At 51.8% G+C, this 17,242-nt stretch overlaps 1 protein-coding gene and 1 long non-coding RNA gene across 4 annotated transcripts in view; one reads left to right on the top strand and one right to left on the bottom strand.

The window, feature by feature from the left end:
- The window catches only part of cpped1 (calcineurin-like phosphoesterase domain containing 1), a 258,660-nt gene extending 245,590 nt beyond the window's left edge, over positions 1-13,070 (bottom strand). The window contains exon 1 of one of the 3 annotated variants that reach the window (XM_072481807.1): positions 12,510-13,070. In XM_072481807.1, the coding sequence (XP_072337908.1) occupies positions 12,510-12,579 (70 nt within the window). In that variant the 5' untranslated portion in view covers positions 12,580-13,070. Of the gene's footprint in view, positions 1-11,861; positions 12,003-12,509 lie in introns of those variants that run through there. The other 2 variants (XM_072481805.1, XM_072481806.1) reach the window with 2 other exon arrangements.
- LOC140394493 (uncharacterized) overlaps positions 11,879-17,242 on the top strand; it is an 80,542-nt gene continuing 75,178 nt past the window's right edge. Inside the window, exon 1 of the long non-coding RNA XR_011935890.1 lies at positions 11,879-12,011. This is a non-coding gene — a long non-coding RNA (uncharacterized lncRNA). The remainder of the gene's footprint in view (positions 12,012-17,242) is intronic.

The following is a 17,242-nucleotide window of genomic DNA, read 5'->3' as shown; positions in this document are numbered from 1 at the left end:
GAAGAAAACCGAAAGGAAGAAGAAATAAAAAATGAAATAAAATGGGATAAAAGCCAAAGGGCAGGATTCCCCGGTTCTGCCGGCTGCGTGCCCCTCAGCTGCGGGCCGTTCCCTGGTGGCGGGTTTCTATGTTCCCGCCGATTGTCAATGGGGCTTTCCATTGTAACCACCCCACGGGACTGCGCTGCTGGCGGAAAAATTGAATCGCAACGACCTGGAGAATTTTGGCCAAAATATAATCTATTTGCTAAAACGTAGCATTGTGCAGGGAGAACAAGTGACCATTGCCTGAAGCCACCGCTGAGGAGGTTTCTTGATTCTCAGTCAAATGAGCCTGACTGGGAGCACTGTTGGACAAAAGAAAGGGGAAAATAATTCGTGACTAATCACATAAAAATATGCTTCGTCTTGAATGATCAGTGCTTTCAAAGATCATTCCACATTTCAAAAATAGTATTAATTGTATATCAATTATGTTTAATTATATAGAGGTGGAGAATATTTATTGGGTTTCCCTTGAGGGTGGTTGCTCCTCTGTCACCCACTTTGCACCCTCACTGCAAGTTAAATGACCACATTGTTTTTAATACTATGATGAATGGAGAAAAAATATATATAATGGGGCATTTTGGTAGCTAGCACAGCTGCCTCACAGCACCAGGGACCCGGGTTCAATTCCGCAATTGGGTCACTGTCTGTGTAGAGTTTGTACATTCTCCCCGAATCTGGGTGCTCTGGTTTCCTCCCACAGTCCAAAGATGTGTAGGTTACATTGATTGACCATGCTAAATTGTCCCTTAGTGTGCAAACATTAGGTGGGGTTATGGGATTGCAGGGAGGTGGGCCTAGGTAGAGTGCTCTTTCAGAGGGCCTGTGTAGAATCGATGGGCCAAATGACCTCCTTGTACACTACAGGGATTCTATGATTCTATCTTATCTACAACTACAGCACTATATTCCGTATGCATCACCCAATATCTATGTTTATGTATTTACATTGTGTATTTATTGTATGTTCTATGTTTTCATGTATGGACTGTACATAGAACAATACTTTTCACTGTACATTGGTACACGTGACAATAAATCTAATCTAATACCAAAGAGAAAATGCTGGAAAATCTCAGCAGGTCTGGCAGCATCTGTGGGAGAGGAAAGAGCTAACGTTTCGAGTCCAGATGACCCTTGTCAAAGCCATCTGGACTCAAAATGTGAGCTTGTTTCTCTCCCTACAGATGCTGCCAGACCTGCTGAGATTTTCCAGCATTTTCTCTTTGGTTTCAGATCCCAGCATCTGCAGTAATTTGCTTTTATTTTAAATCTGATCTAATACTCTCTCAAGCACTGCCCAGGAACACAATTGCCAACACGGATGCCCTGAATCACCTCCCGCTGTCCATTGGAAGAGGTCATCATGACCTTGAACTTCCTGGATACCATGCCACTTTCCGAAGCAAATTAAAGCATGGACCCAAAAGGACTCCACGCTGGCAAAATTGCACCATATGATCCTCAGTGACAGAATCAGAGGACACCCCATGGATGACATGAAGCCCTTTCTTACTAAACAACAAGAGCCGAATGTAGAAGATGGCATCATCCTGTGAGGAGCCCGAGTGGTCATCCCCTTCCCAGGTCGGCACCTAATCCTGACAGAATTACAAAATGGACACCCGAGGTGTCCAAGATGAAAATGCTCGCAAGTATTTCAATCTCTGGCGGTCCGGGTTCGATAGAGACATCGAGAATCTGGTGAAGCAATGCTCCTTGTACGAGGAGAACCAGAAATTCCCAATTTTGGCCTCTGTGCACCCATGGGAATGGCCAGGAGGACCATGTGCGGGTGCACGTGGACTTTGCTGGCACGTTCCCGGGATCGATGTTCCTTATTAGGCGACACCGACTCAAAATGGTTAGAAGTACATCATATGTCCTCCACGAATTCTCATGTAACAATACTGGCAATGTTTATGTACCTACAGCATACTAGAGGTCCTCATATCCTTTCCGGTGTAGAATTTCAGGCATTCATGAAGTTGAATGGCATCAGACATACCTGAATGCCATCTACCATCAATCATCTAATGGCCCTGCCTAACAGGCAGTTCAAACATTCAAAACCGGAATGAAGAAACAGCCTGCTGGTTCCCTAGATACAAAATTGGCCCGGTTCCTCTTCGATTCTAGAACCATGCCACACATGACGACAGGAGTCATACCAGCAAAATTATTAATGGGACAACGGCTGCGGGTTGGAGTCAAAGCAGGAGACCCAAAAGAGGAATTATGATGTCAGAAGTCCCGGAAGGACCTTCAGAATAGGAGATGCCGGCTATGTGCAGATCTTTGAAGATAGTTCACAATGGATCCCAGGACTCTTGCTGGAATAGGCTGGTCCAGTTTCTTACAACGTCCAGGGAGGCTGTGAAAAAACATCTGGGCCACCCGAGAAGCTGGGAACCCACTCCAGTGAGATGATTTCAGCAGAAACGACACCCTTGATGCCCATTGCGAGTACCAAAGGTGTGGGGACTCAGCCTATGGAGGATCAGAGAGGCATCCCCCTCGCCTCCAGGAGTCGTTCCCCTCCCTGGCGATAAAGATTTGCCATCCGAAATGGAGACTGATCCTCTGCCAGATGTCAGCATCAAAGACGAACCTGCGTCTATGGCCCTTTGGAGCACAACAAGGAAGCGACGATCCCCAGCCTCCCCCCCCCCCCTCGATCCGGTTCCGCCAACCCAAGGTCTTGTGTCAAGCGACGGAAGAGGTCTCATTGCACGGGAGTGAGGGGGATGATTTGAACTTGAAGGGTTAGGGATATGATAATCCTCACGAGAAACATTCGCTGATTTATCTCCCTATGGGCTTCCTAGAATACTGGTTCCTGTGGTGAGTGGGCAGAGGCCTGCCCAGCTGGGCTTGTTAGCAGAATCTTAAAATGAAGCTCCCAGACCCAGAACAGCAGTTCTGGGCTTGTTAGCAGAATCTTTAAAATGAAGCTCCCAGACCCAGAACAGCAGTTCCCAAACGTCCGGAGCTGCAGCACCTCCTGGAATTATTACATTTATATAGTTCTTGATTTCCCAAAGGGTCATGATCTGTTCGGCATGTGCCAACTGTATAATGGTACTTTGTTTAGTCTTTTTCATATCCGTGACCTTCATGCTGATTTAATGTCACATCAGTGGAAATAAACAAAAACTATATTAACTTGAATCGCAAACTGTGAGAAGAAAAATAAGCAAGTATTTATTGGTCAAGCAAGCTTGCTCTGAGAGTTGAGTTGAACCATGCATCGAAATGCGATGTATCATTTTTATTTACTATTACATTAGAATGTCTGTTTATGTTATGGTGTTAGCCAAACTGAAAAGGTTTAGCTTATATTTTGTCCTAAGTACTTCTCCCTTAACGAGCGACTGTTTTCACAAACTTGTTATTTGTTGTTACTGTGCTGTCAGTTTGGCAGAGTTGCTCACACACTCGCCTCTGAGTCAGACAATTGCGATTCAAACCCCACAATGGATATAAACACATAGTTTAAGCAGCGACTTAAGTTCACTACTGACAAAATACTGCACCGGTGCAATTCTTTGAATGAGACAGCATGCCAAGACCCTATTTGCCTTTTCAAGTAAATATATCCAGTCTCACAGTGCTACTGGAACATAGAACATAGAAAAATACAGCACAGAACAGGCCCTTCGGCCCACGATGTTGTGCCGAACCTTTGTCCTAGATTAATCATAGATCATAGAATTTACAGTGCAGAAGGAGGCCATTCGGCCCATTGAGTCTGCACCGGCTCTTGGAAAGAGCACCCTACCCAAGGTCAACACCTCCACCCAACACTAAGGGCAATTTTGGACCCTAAGGGCAATTTATCATGGCCAATCCACATAACCTGCACATCTTTGGACTATGGGAAGAAACCGGAGCACCCGGAGGAAACCCAACACACACACGGGGGGGGGGGGATGTGCAGACTCCGCACAGTGACCCAAGCCGGAATCGAACTTGGGACCCTGGAGCTGTGAAGCAATTGTGCTATCCACAATGCTACCGTGCTGCCCTTAAGAACAAATTAATCTACACTATATCATTCTACCGTAATCCATGTACCTATCCAATAGCTGCTTGAAGGTCCCTAATGTTTCCGACTCAACTACTTCCACAGGCAGTGCATTCCATGCCCCCACTACTCTCTGGGTAAAGAACCTACCTCTGATATCCCTCCTATATCTTCCACCTTTCACCTTAAATTTATGTCCCCTTGTAATGGTTTTTTCCACCCGGGGAAAAAGTCTCTGACTGTCTACTCTATCTATTCCCCTGATCATCTTATAAACCTCTATCAAGTCGCCCCTCATCCTTCTCCGTTCTAATGAGAAAAGCTCTCCTTGGTTTTCTCCAGAGACCAATAAGTTGTCTACATATTGGAGTAGGGAACTTCCTTTTGTCACCCGGAATTGTTCCAGAACATTTCTAGTGCTTGTCCGAATAAGTTGGGAGATTCAGTATACCCTTGTGGGAGGACCGTCCATCTGTATTGTTGTTTACGCCCTGTTTTCGGGTCTTCCCATTCAAAGGCGAATAGGTCCCTACTATTTGGAGCTAAGGGACATGCCCAAAATGCGTCTTTAAGATCAATTACGCTGAAGAACTTGTGTTCATTGGGTACTTTACTTAAAATGGTGTATGGGTTAGGGACGACCGGATTTCGCACCTGAACTATTCTATTTATGTCCCTCAAATCCTGCACTAATCGGTAAGTCCCATCTGACTTCTTTACAGGCAAGATCGGGGTGTTATATGGAGACATACAGGGTTCGATTAGTCCGGTTGATATCAATCTTTCTATCACGGGTTCTAATCCTTTCCTACCTTCCGCTGAAATTGGATATTGTCTTACACACACAGTCTCCCCTTTCTGTCTCAAAGTTATTTCAACAGGAGTTATTTTAAGTCCACCTCTGTTTTCAGACGTTGCCCAGACTTCTGGATTTATCTCTTTCTCTTGGTCTTCCGTTAAAGTGGCCATAGTGATAACTAATTGTTCTTGTTCTACCCCAATCTCCAGTCCTAATTTGATAATCAAGTCTCTTCCCAATAGGTTGTAGCTCAGACCGGGTATATACAAGAGTCATTCCCTGATTTCCTCATTTTGTAATCAAAGGATTATGGGTTCAAATATGGGGACCTCGAAACTCTCTCCTTTTATTCCCGAAACATTTAACTTTTTGTCAATACCTCCGCCCCCTTTGGTTTGAAATTCAAAGATGATCTTGCCGCTCCGGTGACCACTAGGAACACGGTATCTTCTCTATGGGGACCCACCTCTATGTTTAGCAAGGGTTCTCGGTGAATCCCCGAGAGGGGGAACCCCTGACTTCCCTATTCGGTATCGGTGTAATTCATGTAATTGGCAGCTGTCTTCCTGTTCCCTGTCCGGGCAGTCCCGTTTGAAGTGACCCATTCTCCCGCAGTTAAAACACCCCGCCTGTTGACTATTGTTGTATCCCCCTCGTCTCCCCTGACTCCCTCTGCCACGTCCTCTTCCTCTTCCTCTGAAACCTACATCCTGATACCCTCTTCTTGGTTCTCCTATACCCACTTGTCCCTGTTTGCTCACTACCTCAATTACAGTTGCAACCATCATTTTTGTTTTCTGTTTTTCCTTCACATCCTCCCGTCTTACAAATACCTTCTGTGCTTCTCTTAGTAATTCATCTAGAGATTTCTCATTCCAATCCTCTATTTTCTGTAACTTTTTACGTATGTCAGGCCAGGATTTGGTCACAAAGTGGACCTTCAGTAGTCCCTGTCCTACTGGGTCGTTAGGGTCTAGTCCAGAATACTTCCTTACTGATTCCCGAAGTCGCTCTAAGAACGCTGAGGTGGTTGGAGGAGCTGAGTAAGGGTTTGGGGAGCATGCAGGCGGGGAATGCCCCGGGGCCGGACGGGTTCCCGGTGGAGTTTTATAGAAAGTATGCGGACCTGTTGGCCCCGTTACTAGTGAGGACCTTTAACGAGGCAAGAGAGGAGGGGTCCCTGCCCCCAACAATGTCGGAGGCGCCAATTTCCTTGATCCTGAAGCGAGACAAGGACCCACTGCAATGTGGATCGTACAGGCCGATTTCGCTCCTAAATGTGGACGCTAAGCTATTGGCAAAAGTGCTGGCCACGAGGATTGAGGACTGTGTCCCGGGGGTGATACATGAGGACCAGACGGGATTTGTAAAGGGCAGGCAATTAAATACGAATGTGCGGCGGCTCTTAAACGTGATAATGATGCCATCGGAAGAGGGAGAGGTGAAGATAGTGGCAGCCATGGACGCGGAAAAGGCCTTTGACCGAGTTGAGTGGGAGAACCTCTGGGAGGTGTTGCGTAGGTTTGGGTTCGGGGGAGGGTTTATTAGCTGGGTTAAGCTCCTCTACAGCGCCCCAGTGGCGAGTGTGGTGACGAACCGCAGTAGGGACCGAGGAGGGCTGGCGCTGCCAAACCTAGGGAGCTACTACTGGGCAGCAAACGTGGCGATGATCCGTAAGTGGGTTATGGAGAGGGAGGGGGCGGCATGAAAGAGGATGGAGATGGCGTCCTGCAAAGGAACGAGCTTGGGGGCACTGGTGACGGCGCCGTTGCCGCTCTCGCCATCAAAGTACACCACGAGCCCGGTGGTGGCGGCAACGTTAAGGATCTCGGGCCAGTGGAGACGGCATAGGATGCAGTGGGAGCCTCGGTGTGGTCCCCGATATGGGGTAACCACCGGTTTGTCCCGGGGAAGATGGACGGAGGGGTTCCAGGGCTGGCACCGGGCAGGGATTAGAAGAATGGGGGACCTGTTCATCGACGGGACATTTGCGAGCCTAGGGGCACTGGAGAAGTTTGAGCTACCCCCGGGAAATGCATTCAGATATATGCAGGTGAGGGCTTTTGTGAGGCGACAGGTCAGGGAATTCCCGCTGCTCCCGACACAGGAAATTCAAGACAGGGTGATCTCGGGTGTATGGGTCAGGGAGGGCAAGGTTTCGGCAATACACCAAGAGATGAAAGAAGAGGGGAAAGCGCTAGCAGAAGAGTTGAAGGGTAAATGGGAGGAGGAGTTGGGGGAGGAGATCGAGGAAGGTTTGTGGGCTGATGCCCTGGGTAGGGTCAATTCCTCCTCATGTGCCAGGCTCAGCCTGATACAATTTAAGGTGGTTCACAGAGCACACTTGACGGGGGCGAGGTTGAGTAGGTTCTTCGGGGTAGAGGACAGATGTGGAAGGTGTTCAGGGAGTCCGGCGAACCATGTCCATATGTTTTGGTCATGCCCGGCACTGGAGGGGTTCTGGAGAGGAGTGGCGGGAGCAATATCTCAGGTGGTGAAAGTCCGGGTCAAGCCAAGCTGGAGGCTAGCAATATTTAGGGTAGTGGACGAGCCGGGAGTGCAGGAGGCGAAAGAGGCCGGCATTCTGGCCTTTGCGTCCCTAGTAGCCCGGCGAAGGATCTTGCTAATGTGGAAGGAGGCGAAGCCCCCCAGCGTGAAGGCCTGGACAAATGACATGGCTGGGTTCATAAAGTTGGAAAGGATTAAGTTTGCCTTAAGGGGGTCTGCGTAGGGGTTCTACAGGCGGTGGCAACCGTTCCTAGACTACCTCGCGGAGCGTTAGAGGAAGGTCGGTCAGCAGCAGCAGCAACCCTGGGGGGGGGGGGGGGGGGGGGGGGGAACGAGAGATTGTTTGAGGGGACGGACGAGCAGGGGATAACATGGAAGGTGGGGGAAACTGGCACGAACGGGCAAGAGCCAGTGTATAAAGCTCTGTAAATATTTCATCTTACCATGTATATATCTTGCTCAGGGCGATTTTGCGTTATTTTGTTACGGGGGGAGGGGAAGGTTCATTGTTTGTAAGGGGAAAAAATTGTTTTGTTTTGTTAAAAAACGTTAATAAATATATTTTCAACAAAAAAAAAGAACGCGGAGGTGGTTTCCGTCCCTTCCTGTCTAATTTCGAAGGCTTTATTTAGATTATGTACCTTGGGCACCGCTTCCCTTATGCCCTCAATGATAATATCTCTCAGATCTCTTATTCGATCTCTATGGCCCTGTGACTGATGGTCTCAGCCTGGATCCTGATTGGGGTACTTTTCTTCTGCTGTTGCTCTGTGTTCCACTGGCGGGTGACTATTCTCCCACCGTCGCATGCCTGCTCTTCTAATCATACCTCTTTCTTCCCCCGTGAATAGGATACTCATAATGGACATTAATTCGGTCCATGTGTATATATTAGGACCTAAGAACTGATCAAATTGTTCTGCCAGTCCTAAGGGGTCTTCCATTAACGTCTTCATCTCTTTTTTGAATGCTCTGACTTCTCCTGAATTTAAAGGAGAATTTACAAATCCTACATCCCTCTCCCCAATAGGGACTTCCCGAAGGGGGTTCATTTTTGTTATTTCTGTTTCCTCTCCCTGCTCTTTCGCGGATCTTAATTGCATTTTATTCTCTCCTTTTTCAGGGACTTTCTCTGATTTGCCTTTATTCATTTGTTGGTCATTTGACGAGTCATCGTCGTTTGACTTGTTCTTATAAGGGGGTGGCAAATTATCTAGGACGTCCCATTGTCTAAGAGGGGCGGTGGGAACGTCTTCGTCCTCTAGGATTAATGGATATATTCTGGTGGCGTTCCTGCTGGGAAGCCAACAACTCGCGTAACTTACTTCTTTATCGGAACAGGGTCTTTTATCATTGACATATATATTCAAAATTTGGCACACCCAATCTTCGTCTGAACCGTATTTCGGCCAAAAGACTGAGGGTTTACGGATTGCTTCTTTTATCCATATGAAACAACAAAATGTTATCATTGTTTTCCTGTCCTTATTTTTTGTACAACTCTCAAAATCCCAATTAACTAACATCCGACCCAATGGACTTTCTGGTGGGATATCCTTAGGGATTTTTTTTTTTTTTTAAATCGGGGCCGTCTCCTTGTTTCGAGTTTTTACTTCACATTGTAATGTAATCAACTTTCACTTATTTCTAAGTAAAGTGTCTAGTTATGACTGGTCCGTCAAACAATCACAATTTTGAAAGGACTTGTATCATCAATCCGCCCATAAACTTATACGGATTTCTAGATATGAACTCAAGTCAACAAGGCAATACTTAAAAGTCGTTTTTCTTACCTTGCTCCGTGCACAGAGTTGCCTGACTTTCACGGCGTGCCTGCCACTATATTTCGTTATTTACTTCTTCAGAATGACTACCCTAGGAACGTGTTCAGTTGACCGTGGATGATTACTCAAGACGAAGTACGAGACCGTTTAAATAACGGGACGCGTCTTCTCGGTTCCTCTTGAGCCGCCCCCTCGATCAATGAAGAGAATCCCGGACGAGCCCCCAATTGTGAGAAACACCGCTCACTTGATAATAATTTACACTTAGCCAAATTCTGAAGAAGTATTTTATTCAGTCGAGCTTGGAAGAACAGGTGCCGTCTGTCAACATTAGCAGGCACACCGAGCAGACACAGCATTAGTCCATACATACAATCTCAAAACATAGACCGCCCTCTGCCTTGCTGGCAGTTTCCTTATCAGTTATTCCTTATTTGGAACTTGTTATGTTTTAGAATGAGGAACCTATCCCCACCTGCATCTTGTTATTGCAAGTTGTGTTCATCCCGAAGGTCAGTCACGTACACAGTTACAAAATTCTGGCACTGCAGTTTACACAAAACTCCACTTGACATCCTATTTCCCATCAAGCACGATTATTTGTGAGCCAGAGTTATTCATGTGAAAACAACATAAAATGCTAATTTCTCATAGGGGGCAGATCACGGTGGGGGGGGGGGGGGGGGGGGAGAGATCAAGGAGGGGGGGGGGAGATCACGGGGGGGGGGGGGGAGATCACGGGGGGGGGGGAGATCACGGGGGGGGAGAGATCACGGGGCGGGGAGATCACGGGGCGGGGAGATCACGGGGGGGGGGGGAGACCACGGGGGGGGGGGGAGACCACGGGGGGGGGGGGGGGAGACCACGGGGGGGGGGGGGGAGACCACGGGGGGGGGGGAGACCACGGGGGGGGGGAGACCACGGGGGGGGGAGACCACGGGGGGGGGGGAGACCACGGGGGGGGGGGAGACCACGGGGGGGGGGAGACCACGGGGGGGGGGGGGGGGGAGACCACGGGGGGGGGGGGAGACCACCGGGGGGGGGAGGAGACCACGGGGGGGGGAGAGAGACCACGGGGGGGGGGGGGGGGGAGAGACCACGGGGGGGGGGGGGAGAGACCACGGGGGGGGGGGGAGAGACCACGGGGGGGGGGGAGAGAGACCACGGGGGGGGGGGGGGGAGACCACGGGGGGGGGGGGGAGACCACGGGGGGGGGAGAGATCACGGGGGGGGAGAGATCACGGGGGGGGGGGGGGGGAGAGATCACGGGGGGGGGGGGAGAGATCACGGGGGGGGGGGGGGAAGAGATCACCGGGGGGGGGGAAGAGATCACGGGGGGGGGGGGGAAGAGATCACGGGGGGGGGGGGGAAGAGATCACGGGGGGGAAGAGATCACGGGGGGGAAGAGATCACGGGGGGTGGAAGAGATCACGGGGGGGAGAGATCACGGGGGGGGGGGAGAGATCACGGGGGGGGGGAGAGATCACGGGGGGGGGAAAGAGATCACGGGGGGGGGAAAGAGATCACGGGGGGGGGGGAAGAGATCACGGGGGGGGAGAGATCACGGGGGGGGAGAGATCACGGGGGGGGGGGAGATCACGGGGGGGGGGGAGAGATCACGGGGGGGGGGGAGAGATCACGGGGGGGGGAGAGATCACGGCGGGGGAGAGATCACGGGGGGGGAGAGATCACGGGGGGGGAGAGATCACGGGGGGGGAGAGATCACGGGGGGGGGGGGAGAGATCACGGGGGGGGGAGATCACGGGGGGGCGGAGATCACGGGGGGGAGAGCACGGGGGGGAACGGGGGGGAGATCACGGGGGGGGAGATCACGGGGGGGGAGATCACGGGGGGGGAGATCACGGGGGGGGGAGATCACGGGGGGGGAGATCACGGGGGGGGAGATCACGGGGGGGGGATTTCACGGGGGGGGGGATTTCACGGGGGGGGGATTTCACGGGGGGGGAGATCACGGGGGGGGGAGATCACGGGGGGGGGAGATCACGGGGGGGGAGATCACGGGGGGGGGGGAGATCACGGGGGGGGGGAGATCACGGGGGGGGGGATCACGGGGGGGGGGATCACGGGGGGGGATCACGGGGGGGGGATCACGGGGGGGGGGATCACGGGGGGGGGGATTTCACGGGGGGGGGGGGATCACGGGGGGGGGGATTTCACGGGGGGGGGGAGATCACGGGGGGGGGGAGATCACGGGGGGGGATCACGGGGGGGGATCACGGGGGGGGGGAGATCAGGGGGGGAGATCACGGGGGGGGAGATCACGGGGAGGGGAGATCACGGGGGGGGGAGATCACGGGGGAGGAGATCGCGGGGGGCGGGGGGGGGAGGAGATCGCGGGGGGGGGGGAGAGGAGATCGCGGTGGGGGGGAGAGGAGATCGCGGTGGGGGGGGGAGAGGAGATCGCGGTGGGGGGGGGGGGAGAGGAGATGGGGGGGGGAGGAGATCGCGGGGGGCGGGGGGGGGAGGAGATCGCGGGGGGGGGGGGGAGATCGCGGGGGGGGGGGGGGATATCGCGGGGGGGGGGGGGGGAGATCGCGGGGGGGAGGAGATCGCGGGGGGGGGGGGGGAGGAGATGGGGGGGGGGAGGAGATCGCGGGGGGCGGGGGGGGGGGGCGGATCCGGCAGTGACTGGCCTGGGCCGTGCCCACTGTCAGCTGCCCGCCGGCGCTCTCACCCGGAGACACGTTTCAGCTGCTCGTCAACAACTTTTGTCGGCCGACATGTTTATCCCGAATGGAACTCCTCTTCCCCATATGTGTGTGTAAGAGAGAGAGAGAGAGAGATAGACAAAATCTATGCTCGAGCAGTCGCACGGCCGCCATCTGTGAGGAAACCTTCCCCGAACGGGCAACACCGCGGGTGGGGGAGCCGGGAAGACGCGTCTGAGCGGGTTGTGGAGCGGGATGAGGGCGCGCGGTTGGGGGGCTCGCGGGCCGGCAGTTGGCGGGAGTGGCGCGGGCCGGCGGTTGGGGGGGGGCTCGCGGGCCGGCGGTTGGGGGGGGGCTCGCGGGCCGGCGGTTGGGGGGGGGGGCTCGCGGGCCGGCGGTTGGGGGGGGGGCTCGCGGGCCGGCGGTTGGGGGGGGGCTCGCGGGCCGGCGGTTGGCGGGGGGCTCGCGGGCCGGCGGTTGGCGGGGGGCTCGCGGGTTGGCGGGGGGCTCGCGGGCCGGCGGTTGGCGGGGGGCTCGCGGGCCGGCGGTTGGCGGGAGTGGCGCGGGCCGGCGGTTGGTGGGGGGGTTGGCGGGGGGCTCGCGGGCCGGCGGTTGGGGGGGGGCTCGCGGGCCGGCGGTTGGGGGGCTCGCGCGCGGGCGGGCAGCGCTCTGACCTTCCGTCAGCCCCTCGAAGTGCCGGCACTGCGCTCTGTGGAACATGGACTCCTCCGCCTGTGCCGCCATGGTCGCTGATTCCCCCGGTTCGGTAACGAGCTGCCGTTTCCTGTTTCCTCGATCGGTTTGGCTGTGGTGGAAAGGGGGGATTGGGGGGGGGGGTTGGGGTGCGCTCCGGGTCAAATCTTCTCCCCCGGCCTCCAATCGGCCTGTGTCACGGGGGGGACGGGACTGTGGTGATTTCTCTCTCGCCACTTCCACCCTTTCTAAATCCTTTGCGTTTCCTTGATTGTTATCACCCCCACCACCCAAAAAAATAATCCAACCGAATGTTGTGCAGCCCCTGTACTTTCTGTACTCGTGCCAACTACATAAAATAGACGGGACGTCCCAATCTCTTAACACTCTGAGCTGGAGACACTCTTGTGATTTTAAAAAAAAGTTTTAAAAAACAGTTGGAGAAGGCAGCGGGTTTTTTTTTTAACCAGTTGGGTTACGTCAGAATGAGTGGGTTGTCTGCCCCCGGGCGGCAACATTACCGTCAGCCACACTTCCCAAAGTCGCTGCAACAGCTCCATCCGCCCATGGAGGAGAACCACGTGGATTGATGTTGTCGGGGTTGGATGGAGTTGGGTGGGAGGAAGCTGGTGTGGAATATAAACACGGGTTTGCACCGTCCAGCTGGGTCAAATGGCCAATTTTCACGCTCCGAACTCTACAAACAGATGCGGGCAATGCCAAACTACAGAGTTTTTTGTTTGGTGAGGCATATGGAGCAAAGGGACATTAGGGTGGCGGCACGGGAGCACAGTGGTTAGCACTGTGGCTTCAAAGCGCCAGGAACCCGGGTTTGATTGCCGGCTTGGGTCACTGCGGAGTCTGCACGTTCTCCCTGTGTCTGCGCGCGTTTCCTCCGGGAGTTCCGGTTTCCTCCCGCAAGTCCCGAAAGACGTGCTGTTCGGTAAGTTGGACATTCTGAATTCTCCCTCTGTGTACCCGAACAGGCGCCGGAATGTGGCGACTAGGGGCTTTTCACAGTAACTTCATTGCAGTGTTAATGTAAGCCTACTTGTGACACAAATAGAGATCATTATTGTTACGTAGGATTAGGTATAAGCCAACCATGATCCAATTGAATAGACTTGAGAGTCTGATTGGCCCTTTCGCCCATTTCTACATTGCCATGGGTAGAAGGGCCATGGTAGCTCCTTAATTGCAGAATGATCTGTAAAATGTGTAAACGAGCAGCACAATATCAAATTTAATCCAATGGCAGGAAATGATCTTTATTCAATTCCAGCCTTGGGTAACTGTGGAGGTTCGAGTCCACCTGGGCAAGTGGTGGAATTTAAACTCAATAAAATAACTGGAATTAAAAGTCAATGATGACCATGAAATCTTTGTTGATTGTTGTAAAAACCCATTTGCTTCACCAATGTCCTTTAGGAAAGGAAATCTGCCATGCTTACCTGGTCTGGCCTACATGTGACTCCAGTCCCACAGCCATGTGGTTGACTCTGAAATGGCCCAACAGGTCACTCTTGCATTCAACCACTACAAAAAAGGAATTAAATCGGATGGATAACCCAGAATCAAACTAGACACCAGAAACGACAACTTCAAACCCAGCCCTGCCGACCCTGCAAAGTCCTCCTTACTAACATGTGGGGCTTGTGCCAAAGGTGCAAGAACTGTCTCACAGACTAGTTAAGCAACAGCCTGACATAGTCATACTCACAGAATCATACCTTCCAGACAATGTCCCAGACACCACTATCACCATTCTTGGATATGTCCTGGCTCACTGGCAAGACAGATCCAGCAGAGGTGGCGGCACAGTGGTATATAGTCAGGAGGGAGTTGCTCTGGGAGTCCTCAACATTGACTCTGGACCCCATGAAGTCTCATGGCTTCAAATTAAACATGGGCAAGGAAACATGCTGATTACCTCGTACCGGCCACCATCAGCTGATGAATCAGTACTCCTCCATGTTGAACACCACATGAAGGAAGCACTGAAGGTGGCAAGGGCGCAGAATATGCTCTGGGTGGGGGATTTCAATGTCCATCAGCAACATTGGCTCAGTAGTAAAACCATAGACCGAGTTGCCCGGGTCCTAAAAGACATAGCAGCTAGATTGGGACTGCAGCAATGGTGAGGGAACCAACAAGAGGGAAAAACATACTTGAGCTCATCCTCATCTACCTGCTGCGGCTGCATCTGTTGATGACAGCATCGGTATAAGTGACAAACGCACAGTCGTTGTGGAAAGAAAGCCCTGTCTTCACATTGAGGATACTCTCCATCGCGTTGTGTGGCACTACCACTAGAACAGATCTAACAACTCAAGACTGGGCATCCATGAGGTGCTGTGGGCCATCAACAGCAGCAGAATTGTATTCAACCAAAATCTGCAACCTCATGGCCTGGCATATCCCCCACTCTACCACTATCACCAAGCCAGAGGATCAACCCTGGTTCAATGAAGAGTGCAGGAGAGCATGACAGGAGCAACATCAGACATACCAAGAAATTAGGTGTCGACCTGGTGAAGCTACAGCAAAGGACTACTTGTGCGCCAAACAGCATAAGCAGCAAGTAATAGACAGAACTAAGCGATTCCACAACAAAGACATCAGATCTAAGCTCTAGTCCTGCAACGTCCAGCCGTGAATGGCTAGACAATTAACTCACTGGAGGAGGAGGCTCAACAAATATCCTCATTCTCAATGATGGAGGAGCCCAGCACATATGTGCAAAAGGCAAGGCTGAGGCATTCACACCAATCTTCAGCCAGAAGTGCCAAGTGGATGATCCATCTCGGTCTCCTCCGGAGGTCCCCATCATCACAGATGTCAATCTTCAGCCAATACGATTCACCACGTTATATTAAGAAATGGCTAAAGAAACTGGATGCTGTGGGCCCTGACAATATTCCGGCAATAGTATTGCCAATTTGTGCTCCAGAACTTGCCGCATCCCTAGCTAAGCTATTCCAGTACAGCTACAATACTGACATCTACCTGGCAATGTGGAAAATTGCCCAGGTGTGTCCTATACAATGTAACAGGACAAATCCAACCGAGCCAACTACTGCCCCATCAGTCAGAAAAGTGATGGAAGGAGTCATCAACAGTGCTACCAAGCGGCATTTACTCAGCAATAATCTGCTCATGGATGCTCAGTTTGGGTTCCGCCAGGTCACTCAGCTCCTGACCTCATTACAGCCTTGGTTCAAACTTGGATACATGAGCTGAATGCCAGAGGTGAGGTGAGGTGAGATAACTGCCCTTGACATCAAGGCAGCATTTGACCGAGTATGACATCAAGGAGCCCTAACTAAACAAGCCAATGGGAATTGGGGAAAACTATCCCCTGGTTGGAGTCATACCTGGCACAAAGGAAGATTTTTGTGATGGTTGGAGGTCAATCATCTCAACTCCAGGATATCACTGCAGGAGTTTCTCATGGAAATGTCCTAGGCCCAACCATCTTCAGCTGCTTCATCAATGCCCTTTCGATCATAAGGTCAGAAGTGGGGATGTTTGCTGATGACTGCACAATGTTCAGCACCATTTGTGACTCCTCGGAAAATGAAGCAGTCCATGTCCAAATGCAGCAAGACTTGGACAATATCCAGGCTTGGATTGACAAGTGGCAAGTTACATTCGCGCCACACAAGTGCCAGGCAATGACCATTTCTTACAAGAGAGGATCTAACCATCGCCCCATGATATTCAATACATTACCATTGCTGAATACCCATAATCAACATCACTGATCAGAAACTGAACTGGACCTGCCACATTAATACTGTGGCTACCAGGGCAGGTCAAAGGCTAGGAATCCTATGGCGAGTAACTCACCTCCTGACTCCCAGAGCCTGTCCACCATCTACAAGGCACAAGTCAGGAGTGTTATGGAATACTCTCCACTTGCCTAGATGAATGCAGCTCCAACAGCACTCAAGAAACTCAACACCATCCAGGACAAAGCAGCCCACTGGATTACTTCCCCTTGCACAAACATTCAAACCCTCCATCACCGACGAACAGTGGCAGCCATGTGTACCATCTACAAGATGTAGTGCAGTAACTCACCAAGGTTCCTTTGACAACACCTTCCAAACCCACAATCACTACCATCTAGAAGGACAAGAGCAGCAGAGAACTTGGAGCCCCACTACCTAGAGGTTCCCCTCCACCACCCTGACTTGGAAATATATCACCACTCCTTCTTTGTCACTGGGTCAAAATCCTGGAACATCCTCCTTTGGTTTAGAAGAAGGTGAATTTTCAATAAGCTTTAAACAGGCTTCTACTTGTAGGCACTTGCAGCTGGAGCTTGTTAATTAGTTAATTGGATTAGGCCAGGTTTTCAGAGGCTAGATTCACAGTATAAAAGTGATCCCTACAGTGCAGACTTTGTTTGCACTGAGTGCTGAATTTGGTGCATTTGAGTGCGATAGTGAGAGTTTGGTGACCGAGGGAGTGCTGAATTTGGTGCATTTGGGTGCGATAGTGAGAGTTTGGTGACCGAGGGAGTTAGGTGAGGAGGGAGTAAGGCACTCCTTTCATTTTGTTTCCGACATTTCCGCAAAGAGTGCGAAGAGAGCCAGGAGTTTACAGAAAGTGTAGCTGACTGGGAGCAGGGTCGGAGGGCAGAGATCTAGTTAGTCCACAAGGCAGCTATATTCTGTCAGGTAAGAGGGGATGGAGGCTCGGCCAGTTA

The sequence above is a fragment of the Scyliorhinus torazame genome, chromosome 17 (genome assembly GCF_047496885.1).
Source record: "Scyliorhinus torazame isolate Kashiwa2021f chromosome 17, sScyTor2.1, whole genome shotgun sequence".
NCBI classification, from domain to species: Eukaryota; Metazoa; Chordata; class Chondrichthyes; order Carcharhiniformes; family Scyliorhinidae; genus Scyliorhinus; species Scyliorhinus torazame.
The sequence above is the reverse complement of the archived record's forward strand: the minus strand, read 5'-3'. Positions and strand labels throughout refer to the sequence as shown.